The sequence below is a fragment of the Bubalus kerabau genome, chromosome 5, assembly GCF_029407905.1.
Source record: "Bubalus kerabau isolate K-KA32 ecotype Philippines breed swamp buffalo chromosome 5, PCC_UOA_SB_1v2, whole genome shotgun sequence".
NCBI classification, from domain to species: domain Eukaryota; kingdom Metazoa; phylum Chordata; class Mammalia; order Artiodactyla; family Bovidae; genus Bubalus; species Bubalus kerabau.
In genome coordinates this window covers 51,274,119-51,291,524 of record NC_073628.1, presented here as the reverse complement: position 1 = coordinate 51,291,524, position 17,406 = coordinate 51,274,119, and the positions used below count along the sequence as shown (strand labels likewise).

Below are 17,406 nucleotides of genomic sequence, written 5' to 3'. Positions count from 1 at the left end.
AAACATTTTTAAATATCAATTTAATTAGTGTGAAAATTCAAAATGATATAAATGTATAACTTAAATTTTCTGTTGCCATCCAATCTCTAATGAATAATCCCTATTAATACAGCATATATTACTCCAACATTTTTTTATACAGAATATATACAAATTAGCACATATTTACTCATATGTAAATAAGATCATAGCATACTGTTTTACAAATGTAAAAGAACATTTTTTTGGCTGTGCTGGGCCTTCACTGATGCTTACAGGCTCTCTCGAGGTGTGGTACACCGGCTTCTCGTCACTGCGGCTTCTCTTGGTGTGGGCCCAGGCTCGAGAGAACGCGGGCTTCCGTAGTTGTGGTACTCAGGCTTAGGTGCCTTGAGGCATGCAGACTCTTCCGGATCAGGGATAAAACTGTGTCCCCTGCGTTGGCTGGTGGGTTCCTAACCAATGAACCATAAGGGAAGGCCTATAAATTTATTTTTTAACTGAATACCATGTCATAGATATCTTCCTTGGTCCACACAAAATTCATTCTTGTTCATGGCTGCCTGGCATCCATTTTACAAGTGAAATCTGATTTACTGCATCAACTTCCTTGAGTAAAACATTTGAGCCAGGTCTGAATGTTGGCCTGGCCACTCAGTTCCTCTGGACTTGTTCTGGAATGATTTTGGCATATGGGGCAGGGGTGGTTACTCATTAATTCAACTTTTTAAACAATTGACAAACAGTTTGCCTTTAAACACTTAGAATTATTAATTTTCCTATTAATCTTTGCCATAGACAGTTTATTCCTAATTCTATGTACCAGGAAGAGGAGGAACTCTTTGTTCCTAAAACCTAATTAAATGTCTGATTCATTTGTCAGATTAGGAGGAGGTTTCTCTGATCAAAAGAAAATACAGAAACTAACAAGGACCTGTTGGCCAGTTTGCAGCTGTGTCAGCATCTGAAAAACTTGGGCTTACTATTTTTGTTTTTCAGTTTTGCTGTTTCTTGAGCCAAAGTAACTGAAAGGCTCGAAATGGAGGTTCCCAAGGTCCCTATTAAAGCGCTTCCCTGGTGGCTCAGATGGTAAAGAATCTGCCTGCAATGCGGGAGATCTGAGTTTGATCCCTGGGTCTGGAATATCCCCTGGAGAAGGAAATGGCAACCCTCTCCAGTATTCTTGCCTGGAGAATCTCATGGAGAGAGGAGCCTGGCAGGCTATAGTCTATGGGGCCAACAAGAGTTGGACACAACTGAGCGACTAACACACTTCACTTTTTTTCTATGTGTGTAGAAACTTTTGTTTGTTGTTGCTGTTTAGTTGCTAAGTCATGTCTGACTCTGTGACTTCATGGACTGTAGCCCACCAGGCTTCTCTGTCCATGGGATTCTCCAGGCAAGAATACTGGAGTGGGTTACCATTTCCTTCTCCAGGGGATCTTCCTGACTCAGGGATCAAATACGTGTCTCCTGCATTGCAGACAGGTTTTTTACCACTGACCACCAGGGAAGCCGAACCACCCAAGCAGCAACATTTCTATGAGAACATTTCAACAAGGCTCACCTCCTTGTTCACATAATTGTTAGTCGTTCACTTACTCATTCAACAAACATTTATTGGCCAATTGCTGGGTGCTAGGCGTTATGCTGGGTACAGGGAATACTGAGATGAAGAAAGCACTTACTTCCTACCCTCCAAGGGCTGACCTGAAACTTAACCTCTGTTTCCTTCCAGAGAGAGAGAAAGCAAATGTGGCAAAATGTTAGTAATTGGTGAATTTAGTAGAGGGTGCATAGATATTAATTATACTTGTCTTTCAACCGTTCTGTGAGTTTAACATTTTTAAAAATGAAGTTGGGAAGAAAATATTTTTCTGTTACTTGGCAGCTGTAATTCTTAAAAGCCATTATTACCTCCCAGTTTTTCAGCGTAGAACCTATTGGATTATGCCCAGCCACTTAGTGAAGATTTAGGAGAGGAATGGTAATAGGATATTCTGGGGATATGTGTGCATGTACTAAGTTGCTTCAGTCATGTCCAACTCTTTGCGACCCCATGGACCCCATGAGCCCACCAGGCTCCTCTGTCCATGGGATTCTCTAGGCAAGAATACTGGAATGGGTTGCCATTTCCTACTCCAGGCGATCTTCCTGACCCAGGGATAGAACCTGAATCTCCTGTGTCTCCTGCATTGCAGGCAGATTCTTTACCCAGGCAGATTCTTCTACCCCTGAGCCATTGGGGAAGCCCATATTCTGGGGATAGGAGAGGACAATGAGAAGAGTAACAGATGTGGTTACCTGCAGCCACACAGCAGGAGCCCTGAGGCAACTGGGCACCCAACAAGTAAAGGGGTTAAACAGGAAGTGGAGGTGGAAACCCAGGCATGGGCTCCAAGCCCGAATCCTGCCCTACCCCGTCTCCAGCCAGCCCTGGACGTTCTGTGTGTGTGTGGTTGGCGGGGAGAGGGGGCTGGCACAGGTTTGTTACATTCTGTGCCCTCCACTGGCAACCACTGACCTTTGACTTGAGCATAGAGGTTAAATATTTGAGCTTTGGAGTTGGCGACCTTTGTGAGAATCTCAGCCTGGCAGGGTGAACTTAAACCAGCTAGTGAAACCTGTTGATGCTGGAGTTTGTTACAGCCTGGATAGAACTGCAGGGGATTGTGTGATGCTTTAAAGACACAGTGGTGTGTGAAGCAGTTAGCACAGGGCCTGTGCCTGGCACCTACTTAATAAATGTATCATAACATGTACCATCCTAGCCAGTGGCTCAGCTTTTCCTCTGCACACTCACGCAGAAGTCTCTGCTTGATGCCTCTTTGCCTTGCCCACCCCACAGCTGTAATCAGCAAGTTCTGTCCTTTGCTCCCACACACATCCTAAGTCAGACCCCCTCACTCTTTTCAAGGCTGTCTTCATTTGTAGCCGCTGCAGCAGCCACCTGACCGTTTTTCCTGCCTCCACACTGGCTCCCTCACCTCCAGACATTCTCCATGGTGGGCTTTCTCAAGCTCGGTGGAGAATGTCACCTTTCTTCTCAGCCTTCTTACGGCTTGCCATCACCCCAACTCCCACATCATGACCCGAGTTCCGCCCAGCCCTCTAGCCTCGCCTCCTGAACTCCCCCCGGCTCCCTGCGCTCTACATTCTGGCCTTCCTTCTGTCCCTCAGACGTGCCAGTTCACTCTCACTTCACTCTTTCAGTTGCCCTCTCTGCCTGAAACGCATGTCTTCACATGGTTGCCTCCTTTTCCTCTCTGTTCCTTGGCTCCAGTTCATTTCCACAGAGAGGTTCTCTCTGACCATCCTAATGTTGTGTACCACCTCCATCACCACCTACCTGTTTCATTAGCTTTAAAGCACTTATAAAGTGATCTTGTGTGTTTATTTAACTCTTGTATGTCTCCCTTATACAATGGAAGCTCTAGAAAATAGTGAGTGATAACCTTGTGTTTTGTTCAGTGTTCTAGCTTGGGATGCCATAACAAAATATGGCAGATTGGGGAGTTTAAGCAACACAGATTTATTTTCACACAGTTTGGAGGCTGTGAAGTCTCAAATCAAGGTTCTGGCATGGTTTGGTTTCCAAGGAGAATTCTCTTCCTGGCTTGCAGACATCTGCCTTCTCACTGTGACCTCAAATGGTCCTTTCTCCATATGAGAAAGACTGTTCTTATAAAGACACGAATCCCTAAGGACTTTCCTGGTGGCCCAATAGTTAAGATTCCACACTTTTCAGTATAGGGGGTGTGTTTGACCCCTAGTTGAGTAACTGAGATTCCACATATCATGTGGCATGGCAAGAAAAACCCAAAAAAGCCAAACCACTAATCCTACTGGAGCAGGGCCCCACACTTATGACCTCATTTAACCCTAATTCCTCCTTAGAGACACCACTTCCAAATATAGCCACCTGGGTGGGATGGGGAAGGGCTTCAATGCAGAAATTGGGGGGAAGGGACTGTAAACATTCAGTCCATAATATTCACCTCTGTAGTGTCACCTTCAGAGCCCAGAAGAGAGCCTGACCTGTAATGTGTGCTAAGGCGCTTCAGTTGTGTCCAACTTTTTGCAACCCTATGGACCGTATGTAGCCCACCAGGCTCCTCTGTTCTCTAGGCAGGAATATTGGAGTGAGTTGGCATGCCCTCCTCCAGGGGATCTTCCCAATCCAGGGATCGAACCCATGTCTCTTATGTCTCCTGCATTGGCAGGTGGATTCTTTACCACTAGCGCCACCTGGGAAGCCCCTGACATGTAATAGGCACTCAATAAATACTTGCTAAGTAAAAGAATGCAGGATAGAAGTTGACTTCCCTGCGAGCCCATGTAAGTGGCCCCACGTCTAGCACTCCATCCCACAGGTCAGGGCGTATCACTGTACATTCCCCAGCCAGCCATCAACGCCACGGTGGAAGAGGACATCCTGCTCTCGGTTGACTACTCCTGCCATGGGATCCCCACCATCGAATGGAAGTACACGTCCAGCTGGGGAGTGCAGAAGATCGTGGAGTGGAAGCCGGGGACTCAGGCCAACATCTCCCAGAGCCATAAGGACAGGGTATGCACCTTCGACAACGGCTCCATCCAGCTCTTCAGCGTGGGCGTGCGGGACTCCGGCTCCTACATCGTCACGGTGACCGAGCGCCTGGGGAGCAGCCGGTTTGGCACCATCGTGCTGCACGTCTCAGGTGAGACGCTCCCGGGGCCCCCGGGGCCTCTAGAAAATTGGAGTGTGTGGGAGGCCAACTTGATATTAAGAGATGTTATCTGCCCGCCCCCCCCCCCTCCCGTAGAGATCCTCTATGAAGACCTCCACTTTGTCGCTGTCTTCCTTGCTTTTCTCGTTGCCGTGGCCGCACTGCTGATCAGCCTCATGTGGGTTTGTAATAAGTGTGCCTATAAATTCCAAAGGAAGAGAAGACACAAGCTCAAAGGTAATTCTTCGGGCCTTGTGATAATCGATGCCCGTGTTACCTTCTTCTCACCAAGAAAGCACCCCCAGCTGAGTGGCAACTCACAGCCAGTGTGTCTTTTGCTTTGCAGAAAGCACAACAGAGGAGATTGAGCTGCAGGATGTAGAGTGTTAGCCAAGGCCAGACCCAGTGACATTCCTACCTCAAGAGGAAGACGTGATTTTCCAAGGAAAGGAACACACGCGGCCAGTCCCGCCCGAGCCTCTTGTTCTGCCGTAGCCACACGTTGCTGCTGGGATAGCTGCATGTTGACGACGATGACTGCCTGGAGCTGGACTCTGGATTGGACCACGTCAGTCCCAGTGGCGTGGAGGTCAATGAGGAGGAGGGCGGGGCTGTGAGCTGGCGCTGTGCTCAGCCCTGGGGCCACGGCAGCCCAGTGCCAGGTCTGCTTCCTCATTGCACTCTGCTCTGGCGGGGCGGGGGGCACTGGAGGGGTCCCCATGCCCGTGTGCTTGTGCTCAGTCGTTTCTGACTCTGTGACCCCATGGACTGTAGCCCACCAGGCTCCTCTGCCCATGGGATTCTTCAGGCAAGAACACTGCAGAGGGTTGCCATTTCCTCCTCCAGGGGGTCTTCCCGACCCAGGGATCGAGCCCGTGTTTCTTGTGGCTCCTTGCCTTGCTGGTGGGTTCTTTACCTCCTGAGCCATCTGGAAGTCCCATAGCAGAAGCGGGAGTATTTCCAGACCAAGCATGCAGCACTCTAACATGCTCTCTGTGCTCTATCTAGTCTTCTCTGCCTGTGGCCGCCTCCAGCTTCTCCCATGGGGACTGCTGTGAGCACCTCTCAGAGCAGGGAGAGCACCCCCTCCTCCCTGTGGCTTGGAGCTTTAGGAAGAAGAGCTAAATATGTTCTGGGGGGACCACCATTGGGAACAAGGGACAGGGAGAGAATTGCCTCTTTTCCTCTCTCACTCCAGCGTTAGACTTTCCCTCCTGAGGCCCCAGGGGAGGCCACTGTGAGGAGAGCAGCTCATCTCCACGCGGGCGGCCCCCTGACAAGCTGGGGACACCACCTGTGTGAGGGCTGCGGCTGCAGGATGGGCAGGAAAGTCACCGTGGCTTCGAACCTACCCCCTCAGTCACTCACGCTTCCCGGCACGCCAGGGCCTCGCTGGCTCCCAGTGGGCTGGGGAACACCTGGCCCTCACCTACCTCACCCTCTGAGTATCAAGTGAAGCCTACAGTAGCACAGAGCACTCCGAGCAATTAAAGGAAGCTGTGAAGAATCTTCCAGAGCCTAGGACGCAATGAGAGCTATGCCGGGTCCTGGAGAAAGTCAAGCACCCTGGAGTGCTGGGGCTCCAGGTCCACTGGGGATGGGCCACAGCTGGTCCTGGCCCTTAGCCTCCGAAGTCACTGGCCACCGTGGGTACCTGTATCTCTCCGTGCCAGCCTCCTTTCAGCAAGTTCTAAAGCAGGCCTAATTTATCTTCCATTCTCCTTTTTCTCTCCAACATTCTTAGCTACAAATCAAAGGTACCACTCCGTTTATTGGTGGAATTTGACCTTATTAGCTGTGTCCCCAGCCCTCAGCTGCAGATTCACCCATGCACACATGAAGGAGACCTAGAACATTCTCTTCTCCCTCCCTCCAAGTCCCAAGTGTCCATATCACTTCAAGCAAGTTGCCTGGAGACATTAGTATGAGGCTTTTGCCTACATACTGTCTCCAGGGTTGCAGGAAGGAATCCTTTGGGGTTACAGGAGCTATCATTGATCCAGAGGCATTACTTGATTCAGAATGCCAGAGAGTAGCTAATCCGCATGACTGATTTGTAGCCCAAGCGCGTGACAGATACGGGTCACCTCGGGCCACCTCGGTCACAGAGGTGTACACAGACACACCTGTGCCCTTTCCCCATGCAGCAGCCAGTGGAACCAGACCTCCGCCATGGAGGACAGGTTTCTTGTACTGGTCTCCAGCACCATGAGGAAGCAGGATGAGACATGCCAGAAAGGATCAACCTGACTGTCCCTTTTTCTCACAGCAAGCCCATTAGCAGGAAATCGGATTAAATCTAGTTAGCTGTCAGAACCTCTGTCCTCTTGACAGCTTACCTGCCTTCCAGAACTCTGCCTCTCAGCTTCTCAGAAGTCAAGGGTGGTAATCTTCGTATAAAAGGAGAAGTGGAAAAGAATACCCAGCGAGACGTACCAATCCAGATATAAATTAAATTTGCTCCCCCACCCCAAATCTTCATCAAAGGTTGTTCCTTCAGCTTTCCATGTCTCTATTTTGCACTTTGAAAGCTCCCCCCAGTTTGAATATTCCTGTGGAAAGTTCTTGATTCTTGAGCCTGGGAGTTCTATTTTCCAAAAAAGAAAACATTAAATCATAGAGGTTTAGCCACTGAACATGTTAAACTCTAAGTTATGTTTCAAGCTGTGAAAAAAAATAAACTGTTTTAAAGGCTGAAATAAAACCTAAAAATAAAGCCCCAATCCTTTATTTGTGAGCCTATCCCTGCAGAGAACTCAGAGGCTTAGAAGAGGTTTCTGTCAGCCACAGACAAGCAAAACCCTCAGCCAGAGCCAGGGGCCTGGCAAAGTTTTAATCGACAGTGGAATTAATCACATTGATTCTAACCATAAATATTCTTCAGCAAGTCAGAAAAACACCATTATTCTCCCCTGCATTATAACCAGACTAATTTGAAGCTCTTGCTTCCAGAATGTGACTTACAATTCAGTAGAACCCTTCCTGCTTCTGGAAGGGGTCAAATCGAGGATGTGGAGGGTGTATCACCCAGTCAACGGTGCGTAGGATGCGGGACAGAACGTACGTACCCTGTGGACAGAATGTCCTGTCTGAGACTGTGAGCTCAAAAACCCAGAAGCATGTACACTTCTCTCTCATTTCATGGTGTTCCAGGTGGCCGAGGATTGCTGCAAGAGAACCTCAGTCCTCTGGAGTCGAGGGAGATGATAAACACCCCACGGGACTTCATGCTCCCTCTGATTTGAAATTGAACCACACACAGCTGAGGAGCCCAGGCAGTGAGAGAGAGCGAGGTTATCAGCATGTCTGGCTCAGTTCAGGGATGCAGAGACAAGGCCTGAGAGAGTATTGGGTTCAGAAAGGCTAGGTGTCTGTACTGAAGGCAGAGAAGAGGTGGCAGACTAGAATGCTAGGAGATGGAACCACGAGGAGCCGAATGTGATGGAGTGAAACTGCAGGGCCGTTGGGTGAAGGAAAACCCTGTCTCCATCATCAGCCTTTATATATCCAGTTTGTTTCTTCTGCCCAGTTTCCAGGAAGACTCGGATGCTTCTAGTTTGCTGAAAGCAGAGCATGTCCTTGTGATCACGGGCAGTGTGTCTATCCACAGCTCAGCTTCTGATAAGGAATGACGTGAATCTCCAGTACGTGCGCTTGTCTGCACATCCATCACCCGTCCCCACTGTAAGCTTTTCCAACCCTTCAGAACACAGTTACTGGGTCCACTATTTATACTGCTTTTAATTAAAATAAACTTTTTATTGTAGTGTAGTGATAGCTTACAGTGAACGATATCAGATTTGTGATCTTCAAAGATTTAGCATCGGGACCAGGGACCAGGCTTGATCACTCAAGAGCTTTTGTGTAGCAGAGTTTTGTTAAAGTATAAAAAGGCACAGAGAAGGCTTCTGACATAGACACCAGAAGGGTGATGGGGAGTGCCCTCTTGCTAGTCTACACAAGGGAGTTATATACTTTTTAATTAGTTATTACAATAAATCAAGAGTGTCTCAAGGTTGTAAAGATCTTACTAGACTCACTCCCATAATTTACATTTTGAGAGAACAGGATTAGCCAGAAGGTTTTCAGGAAGGAGAAACTGTCCTCAAGCAGGATACATTGTTGTTATATAACCCTTAGTACAGAGTTTAAACTGAGTTGTTTGTTGTGTAATTATCAGTTCTGGGCTTAAAGATAAAAACGTTTTATGTGACTAAGACTAAGAGGGAAAAACAAGTTTGTCCTTTCCTCCTCCTTGAGAATTCCAGATCCCTGTCTCCTCGAGAACCCCAGACCTCTCTCTCCTCAGGGACCCCAGACTTCTTGTCAACCTGCCTAGGAATTGACTCTCTCAGTAGTTGATTTACAATGTTCAGTTGGTTTCAGGTGTACAACAAAGTTTATCTGTTATGTATCAGTTATATATATATATATATACACACACATAGTTGTCTGACTCTTTGTGACCCCATGGGCTGTAGCCCGCCAGGCTCCTCTGTCCATGGGATATCCCAGGCAAGAATACTGGAGCAGATTGCCATTTCCTTCTCCAGGGCATCTCTCTGACCCAGGGATTGAACTCTAGTCTCCTGCATTGGCAGGCAGAGTCTCACCAGTGAGTGTGTGTGTGCATGTGCACACATGCATGCTTAGTCACTTCAGTCGTGTCCAATTCTTTCTGACCCCATGGACTGTAGGTTCTTCTGTCCATGGGATTCTCCAGGCAAGAACACTGGAGTGCCATGCCCTCCTCCAGGGGATTTCCCAACCCAGGTCTGCACCACAGGCAAATTCTTTACCATCTGAGCCACCAGGGAAGCCAATATATATATATATATACATCCATTCTTTCTCAGATTCTTTTCCCATATACGGTAGTACAGAATATTGATAAGTTCCCTGTGCTGTACTGGAGAAGGCAATGGCACCCCACTCCAGTATTCTTACCTGGAAAATCCCATGGATGGAGGAGCCTGGTAGGCTGAAGTCCATGGGGTCACGAAGAGCCGGACACAACTGAGCGAATTCACTTTCACTTTTCACTTTCATGCATTGGAGAAGGAAATGGCAACCCACTCCAGTGTTCTTGCCTGGAGAATCCCAGGGACGAGGGAGTCTGCTGGGCTGCCATCTATTGGGTCGCACAGAGCTGGACATGACTGAAGCGACTCAGCAGCAGCAGCTGTGCTGTACAGTAGGTTCTTATTCGTAATTTATATATAGTAGTGTGTATATGTTAATCTCCATCTCCTAATTTATCCCTTCCCTCTACATTTCCCCTTTGGTAACCATAAGTGTGAGATCTGTGAGTCTGTTTAATAAATAAGTGCATTTGTGTAATTTTTAAAATTAGATTTCACTTGTGATATCTCTACTGCCTTTTACACATTAGGTAGGTGTTCACAAAGGAGATAAATCATTTAAAATTAAAATGATATTGAAGTCCATATATAAAGAAAAATTCAGTCCTACTCAATAAACTTGAGTGTATCCTTCTAGACCTGCTATATATGAACATATCTATATATACACATACTACAATATGCATATTTAAACTATTTTCTTTTTAGGCCAAGTGGGATTCTATTATACACATTACCTTACAACTTGCTTATTCTCCTTTAATGTTTCTTGGGCATTATTTCATGTCTCTACCTATTCCTAAATAGTCTTACTGCCTCCACAATGTAATTCATAGCATGGATACATTATAATTGTTCATTCACTTAAGAATTTTTATTTCAAGTGGTATATACAAAAATAAATATCTTGGGCAATCAATCATATCAGACTTGTTCCTTCTGCCAAGATGGCTTCCTCTTGTTAACTAAGGTGTTCAACTATCATCTATGAATCGCTTCCTCTTAGGAAATTCAATTTTTTGTAAGATTAAAAAAAATTTTTTGAAGTATAGGTGATTTACAATGCTGTGTTAAAGTGTGCATCAAAGTAAGTCAGTTACACACACACACACACACACACACACACACACACCCCACATTCTTTTTCAGATTCTTTTCCAAAATAAATAGGGTATTACGATATTAAATATAGTTCCCTGTGCTAAACAGTCCTTGTTATTTATCTATTTTATATATAGTGGTGTGTATATGTTTGTTGTGTTTTTGTTGTTGCTTTCTTTTTAATAAGTTCATTTGTATCATAGAGTCCACATTTATGATATTTGTCTTTTGCCTTATTTCACTTAGTATTATCTTTAGGTCCTTCCATGTTGCTGCAAATGGCATAATTTCATTCTTTTTTTATGACTGATATGCCAGTGTGTTGTGTGTGTGTCTACACTGTATCTTCTTGATCTATTCACGTGTTGATGGACACTTAGGTTGCTTGCATGTCTTTGCTATTGCAAATAGTGCTGCAATGAACACTGAGGTGCAAGTGTCTTCAAATTATGATTTTCTCCACATATATGTCCAGGAGTACAACTGCTGAATCATATGGTAACTCTATTTTTAGTTTTTTAAGAAACCTCCATACTGTTCTTCATAATTTCCATTGGCTGCCCCAGTTTACATTCCCATCAACAGCATAGGAGGCTTGTCTTTTCCTCACAGTCTCCAGCATTACTTGTAAACTTTTTGATGATGGCCACTCTGACTGGTGTGAGGTGCTACCTCCTTCTACTTTTGATGTGCATTTCTCTAATAATTAGTGATGGTGAGCATCTTTTCATGTGCCTGTTGGCCACTGGTACATTTTAAGAAATTTATTTAGGTCTTCTGCCTATATTTTGATCGGGTTGTCTCTTTTTAATGCTTTCTAATATTGGTGGGGTTTCTATAAAATTTAGCAAAGACTGAGTGTTGGGAGAGAGAGAAAGAGCACTACTAATGTAAAATCAAAGGATTTTAGCTTCAGATTTGACCTTATCAAGTGCACCCATAGGTCCATTTGATACAACAGACCAGTGGTTGTTCAGGAAATTCTGTCTATAAATATGCCAAGGTACCTCACAGTTTGAAAGGACTTTTTCTCACTAAAGTGAACTTACTTAATAATAATTCAGTTTTCTGTTTTTATTCAACAATGATATACAAATGCCAATTAGAATTCCTGGTCAGCATGAAATTATCAGGACTCTTCACTTTGATTTCATGGTGTTCTGGCAAAGAAATCTGATGGTAAAGCTAGAGGATAAATGTATGATTTCTGTGGCTGGTTACCACAGACCACAGCTCTCTCTTTGGGTCTCAAGGGGATCAGGATGGGACTATGTGCAGAGGTTAAAAGAGAGGCCATGAATTGAATTGAGTGGAAGAAGAGATTCTGCCACTGGCCTCATCTTGGTGTATCACTAAATCATCAGGAAGTTTTCCAGATTGTATGTTACTTTTCTACCTCAAACTTCTCCCTCATCTACCAGATTTCAGGCCAAGTATAGCCTGAAACAATAGTTCACAATCACTAAATAAGGAAAGGAAAATAGCATAACATGGAAGTTTCTCTGGTGCATAAGCAAGGCAAGTCAGAACATCAGGAGTAGAAAAACTCCTCAGTCATTCAGGCTCAACTTTTAGAGGAGTACAAATGAGTGCCTGCGTTTGGAACCCCTGTACCATAATTTTAGTCATTCTTGCCAATGTTTACATTGGTCTCAGTTTTTCACTTTTACAGACTTCCTGAATAACCCTTAAACAATGATCTTTGTGAAGTATGACTATAAACAAATTTCTGGAAGTGACCTTGCAGATAGTTAACAGCAAACTTCAGGGCAAAAACCCAGTTCTGGTCACTGACTTGAGTACCACTTGCATTACTGTGTGTTTTTTCCAGTGGTCATGTATGGATGTGAGAGTTGGACTATAAAGAAAGCTGAGTACTGAAGAACTGATGCTTTTGAACTGTGGTGTTGGAGAAGACTCTTGAGAATCCCTTGGACTGCAAGGAGATCCAACCAGTCCATCCTAAAGGAGATCAGTCCTGGGTGTTCATTGGAAGGACTAATGCTGAAGCTGAAACTCCAATACTTTGGCCACCTGATGAAAAGAGCTGACTCATTTGAAAAGACCCTGATGCTGGGAAAGATTAAGGGCAGGAGGAGAAGGGGAAGACAGAGGATGAGATGGTTGGATGGCATCACCAACTCGATGGACATGGGTTTGGGTGGACTCCGGGAGTTGGTGATGGAGAGGGAGGCCTGGCGTGCTGCAGCCCATGGGGTCGCAAAGAGTTGGATGCAACTGAAGTGAACTGAACTGTGTTACTGTGCTTGCTGCTTTGAAAACATGAAAGCTTTCTCTGTGGTGAACTGCTTTTCATTCCCATCCTAAAATGAGATATAAAGAGAGCTGACTTTAGCTCCAAGTATTTAAGGCATCAACAAAGAGCAGGAGTAGGAAAGTGAAAGTCAATCAAAGACCAAGGCAGAGGGTATGAGGAGAGGTCAACCAGAGAGATCGGCTTTAACAATGGACATGGAAAAATTAATCTTCCACCCACAAATGTGCTGTCTTTACCATCTAGAAATTTTTTATACAGGACATGCTAAAACACCTAAAACACCTTCTCCTACTGATGAATAAAATTTAAACTGGTTATTTGTACCATTTTTCCAACTTCTAATTGCTTTTGGGTGGCCTCGGCCTGCAATGGCTTGAAGCAGGGCTTGGGTTCCCAGCTAGAGATCAAGGCTGGGTCACAGCAGTGAAAGCACCTAACCTAGCCACTAGATCAGTGGTCAGTGACAAGGGCTCTGGCCCTGAGGCTTTGCAGAAAGGAATTTCCACAAAGAAAGTAGTGAAGCAAATGAAGTATTTATTAGGAGGAAAAAGAGTACAGTACCTGTGGATAGACACACGGGCAGACTCAAAGGGAGAGTCCCTGAGTTGCGCCCTCATGGCAGTTTAAATCACTTATATGAGGTATTTCTTACAATTTTCCCTTGGCCAATCATTTTGATTTGCCTCATTCACAGTCCCTATCTGGTATATCTCAGGATCCTTTTGTGTGTACACATCTCTTAGCCAAGATGGATCCTACCACAAAGGCATTCGGGTAGAGCATCCCTTGACATCGTAACCCCCTTGGCTTGCAAGGAGCCTTTCTGTGCATGTGTGGTTCGAGGAAGTCTTCTGACTTTGTGAACGAGAATATGTGGTCTGGGCAGGGCCCAGCTTCCTCCCTTAATCATCGAGCTGCTCTCATCTTGGGAGTTTCAGTCAATAGGGAATGAATCTCCAACTGCTTTACCCTGGCTGGGGAGGGGGGTCTATCTGCCTCCTGCCTCATAATTAGCTGGATTTTTACAGCTGCTTCATGTTTTACATTTGCACATCTTAGAATTTAGTATCTATCACCAACCATAACTAAGCCTTTGAACCAGCCCTGTGGTTAGCAGAGGCATTCCTTCTTCCTATTTTATGTGCATGGAAACAGTTTCAGAGAGGATAACACTGCCAAGCACACAGCTAAGCAGAAGTAGAGCCAACGTTCCAACACAGCTCTTTTGCCAACTGTTAAACACTTGGTGAGGGGCTAACTGGTTTTCTCCAACCTCTCTCCCAAAGGCCACAGCACATCCTTCCAGCTGTGGGTAACTCAGGTTGAACCACTGCTGCCGCAGCAACTGACCTGCCAGCCACTTTGCCATGCTTACCTTAGCTTCCATTCCTCTCAGACAGGAAATGACTGAGCTCTGAACGTGCCTTAAAACAATGGGGCAAGGAAGGCCTTTGATCACCCCTGTCCATTCCAACGAAGTATATGTGAGTGGGTGGTAATTATGCACGTATTCTCATCCATTCTACTCCAAGACTGGTCCTTTTACTGGTTTGTGACAAGATAATCATAGAAACAAAATAAAACATTCAAACATTTTTATATTTGACATTCAATTTATGTCCATTATAATAAAGAGGGGGCTTTCATTTTGTATCTTTTTAGATTTGTCTAGTAATTCTATTTTTAATAAATTTTATTATATATATATATTTGGCTGCACTAGGTTCTAGTTGGGGCTCACAGGCTTCTCTCCCACTTGTGGCATGTGGGTTTCTCTTGTTGTGACCAACGGGCTCTAGAGCACATGGGCTCAGCTGTGGCACACAGGCTTCTCCGCAGTTGAGACTCGTGAGCTTAGCTGCCCCTAGGGATGTGGGATCTTAGTTCCCTGACCAGGGATTGAACCCACATCCCCTGAATGATTCTTAACCACTGGACCACCAGGGAAGTCCCTCCAGTAATTCACTTTACTATATTTTACCAAAAGTATCAATCAGCAAAGGATGGAAATGAAAAAAAAAAAACTAGTTCTTTGCTGAAAGTTTGAGATTCACTGTACTGCAGTTTGAGCCTTCATAAAAGACTCCATATGTGAGCAGATGTGTACAGATTAGCTTACTATAATTTGCAAAGCAACTTTTGGGACACCATAACTTAGGAAGCACTGGCAATTTTTAAAATACTTGCAGATCTTTTAATTTCCATGGATAGAAAGATGCAGAAGCTTAATCAGAGAAGGCAAAAAACACACAAAAACACAAAAGTATTATGGTATTTCATGGCTTACAAGCTCCACTTATCTTTTAAAAGAGAAATACAAAGGATTTTTAGTTACTTCGGTCATAAATTATTAAGATACCCATCTTTTAAAAATTGAAAGCCTTCCTCATAAGGAAACTACAGATTACTTACAGATTATTTTTAGTGGCACCAAAAGGCCCATAAGCCCAAATTTCTTATTAAGGGAAGTTCTTCAGACACATTTTAGGGCTGGGGCACTATTTCTAAATTCATGTTATCTATTCTTTGCAAAATGTATTCCATTAATCCATGAGTATTTTTCCTGGGAAAATGCAGAGACCTAGTGAAATAAGATGGAACAAATCTTTAACCAGAAGAAGCAATCCAGGGTTGCTGGCTGAGGCTGGGGACTGCCAAGGTCAGGGTAAGGCAGGAGTGGAGCAAGGCAAATAAGGTCATTCAAGTGGGAAAAAAAGACCAAGGAGAAATGGAGGAAACCCTAAAGATACAATACTATCTGCCTTCTAAGCCTTCAGGTGGAGCTCTAAGGGATTTCTCATCGGACTGAGACCCAGGCATGCGTTAACAAAGACAATCAGAGGGAAAAGTACTTTATCCACTAACACAAGAGCTGGTTTTAATAGGTCTAGTGGGGAGGGCAGGACAGGCTCCACTGGTTGGAAAGTACTTTGTTGCACTTAGGAGAAAGGATCTGCCTCTCTCATTGTGAGGGAATTTCTGTATGAAAGCTGGGTCTTAAGAGTGTTTAAATATTCTTAAACAATAATAAACAATGGAATGATATGACATAATTCATTTAGGTTAAGAGTTCAGAGTGTCTGGAATTTTTAACCATAATCTTTATTTGATGTCAACATCAAAGGGATATTTTAAAAAGCTAATGTCAATCCATGTAAGTAATATTTCAAGTCAACTGCATAAAAAAAGTACATCTCTCCATGTTTGTATACCCTATAACTGTACATAAACTTTTGCATTTTAAAGCACTTGTCACTTATAAAGTGAAAGGTTTCAAAATGCTAAGTAAACATTTGCTAATTATTACTTTTTAAAAACAATATTCCTTTAGAAGATTCCTCTTCTTTGTGCTTATTGTTGATCTGCAAACATTCCTGAAAGTTTCTGGAAACTTCTCTGGGGAAAAAAAATCTGGAAACTTGTCCAGAAAAAAAATCACAGTAGACAAGGACTAAGTGCAGACATAAGCAGCTCCATTTTATAAACAAAGTTTCGGCCTTCCATTTTATTCCACTGAACTTCTTTGAATGGCCCACGAAGATGATTCCACTTGCTATCTTGTAAAACATCACTTTTTGGAAGGTCTTTACACTGATTACGGGGAAACTGAACCATAATCTTGCTGCCACTTTCAGGGCCATTACGAACTGTGAAGCAAAACCAAAATATCAATATATTCATTTTCCAAGCTAGAAACAATAAAGATCACACAACTTCACTTTCCATGAGCATAAAAAGCCTTGTCTACCAACTCAAAAGTGCTTATTTAAAAGTACTTTTCAGGTTCAGTATGCTAAAATAAAATTCACTAATTTATAGATATTGTGTGTATTTGTGTGTGTGCTCAGTAGTATCTGACTCTGCAACCCCATGGACTGTAGCCAACCAGGCTCCTCTATCCATGTATAGTTTTCCAGACAAGAATACTGGAGTGGGTTGCCATTTCCTACTCCAGGGGATCTGCCCGACCCAGGGATCAAACTCAAGTCTCCTGCACCTCCTGCACCGGCAGGCGGGGTCTTTACCACTGTGCACGTGGAAAGCCCCTTATAGACACCAGGCTGGTAAAAATATCTATGAATTAATGTTTGTAATATAAAAATGTGGCAAAGATGAGTGTTGGTTTAGGAAAATCACATGTTCTATATATTTTCAGAACATCATCATTTTTTTTCCCTAAAATACTTGATAACCTAATCATTTAACAACTTGGTTAATATACACCCACAATGTGATGAAAGTCAAACGTTCAAAATCAGAACTGGAAGCAATGGATGAAAGATTATTCTGAATATGAACTTCAGGTTTTAATGAGGTTTTATAACTCAGGCAAGAAGAAAGGGTATTTAGAAATTCTTATCAATAACAGTCTTGCAAGGATCAAGCCTACAGATTCACAAGCTGTGATCCTGTGGGGAAGAATGTCTAACTACCTACTCTTTCAGATATTTAGAGCAAGTATTAAAGAAGATCACAC

At 44.2% G+C, this 17,406-nt stretch overlaps 2 protein-coding genes across 4 annotated transcripts in view; one reads left to right on the top strand and one right to left on the bottom strand.

Moving 5' to 3' along the window:
* VSTM5 (V-set and transmembrane domain containing 5) overlaps positions 1–8,957 on the top strand; it is a 32,093-nt gene extending 23,136 nt beyond the window's left edge. Inside the window, exons 2-5 of the mRNA XM_055581660.1 lie at positions 4,353–4,679; positions 4,785–4,925; positions 5,035–5,350; positions 8,218–8,957. Coding sequence (XP_055437635.1) covers positions 4,353–4,679; positions 4,785–4,925; positions 5,035–5,078 — 512 coding nt within the window. The 3' untranslated portion in view covers positions 5,079–5,350; positions 8,218–8,957. The remainder of the gene's footprint in view (positions 1–4,352; positions 4,680–4,784; positions 4,926–5,034; positions 5,351–8,217) is intronic.
* A 7,053-nt stretch (positions 8,958–16,010) lies between these two features.
* MED17 (mediator complex subunit 17) overlaps positions 16,011–17,406 on the bottom strand; it is a 28,105-nt gene continuing 26,709 nt past the window's right edge. For all 3 annotated transcript variants that reach the window (XM_055581656.1, XM_055581657.1, XM_055581658.1), the window contains one exon: positions 16,011–16,576. In XM_055581656.1, coding sequence (XP_055437631.1) covers positions 16,365–16,576 — 212 coding nt within the window. In that variant the 3' untranslated portion in view covers positions 16,011–16,364. The remainder of the gene's footprint in view (positions 16,577–17,406) is intronic.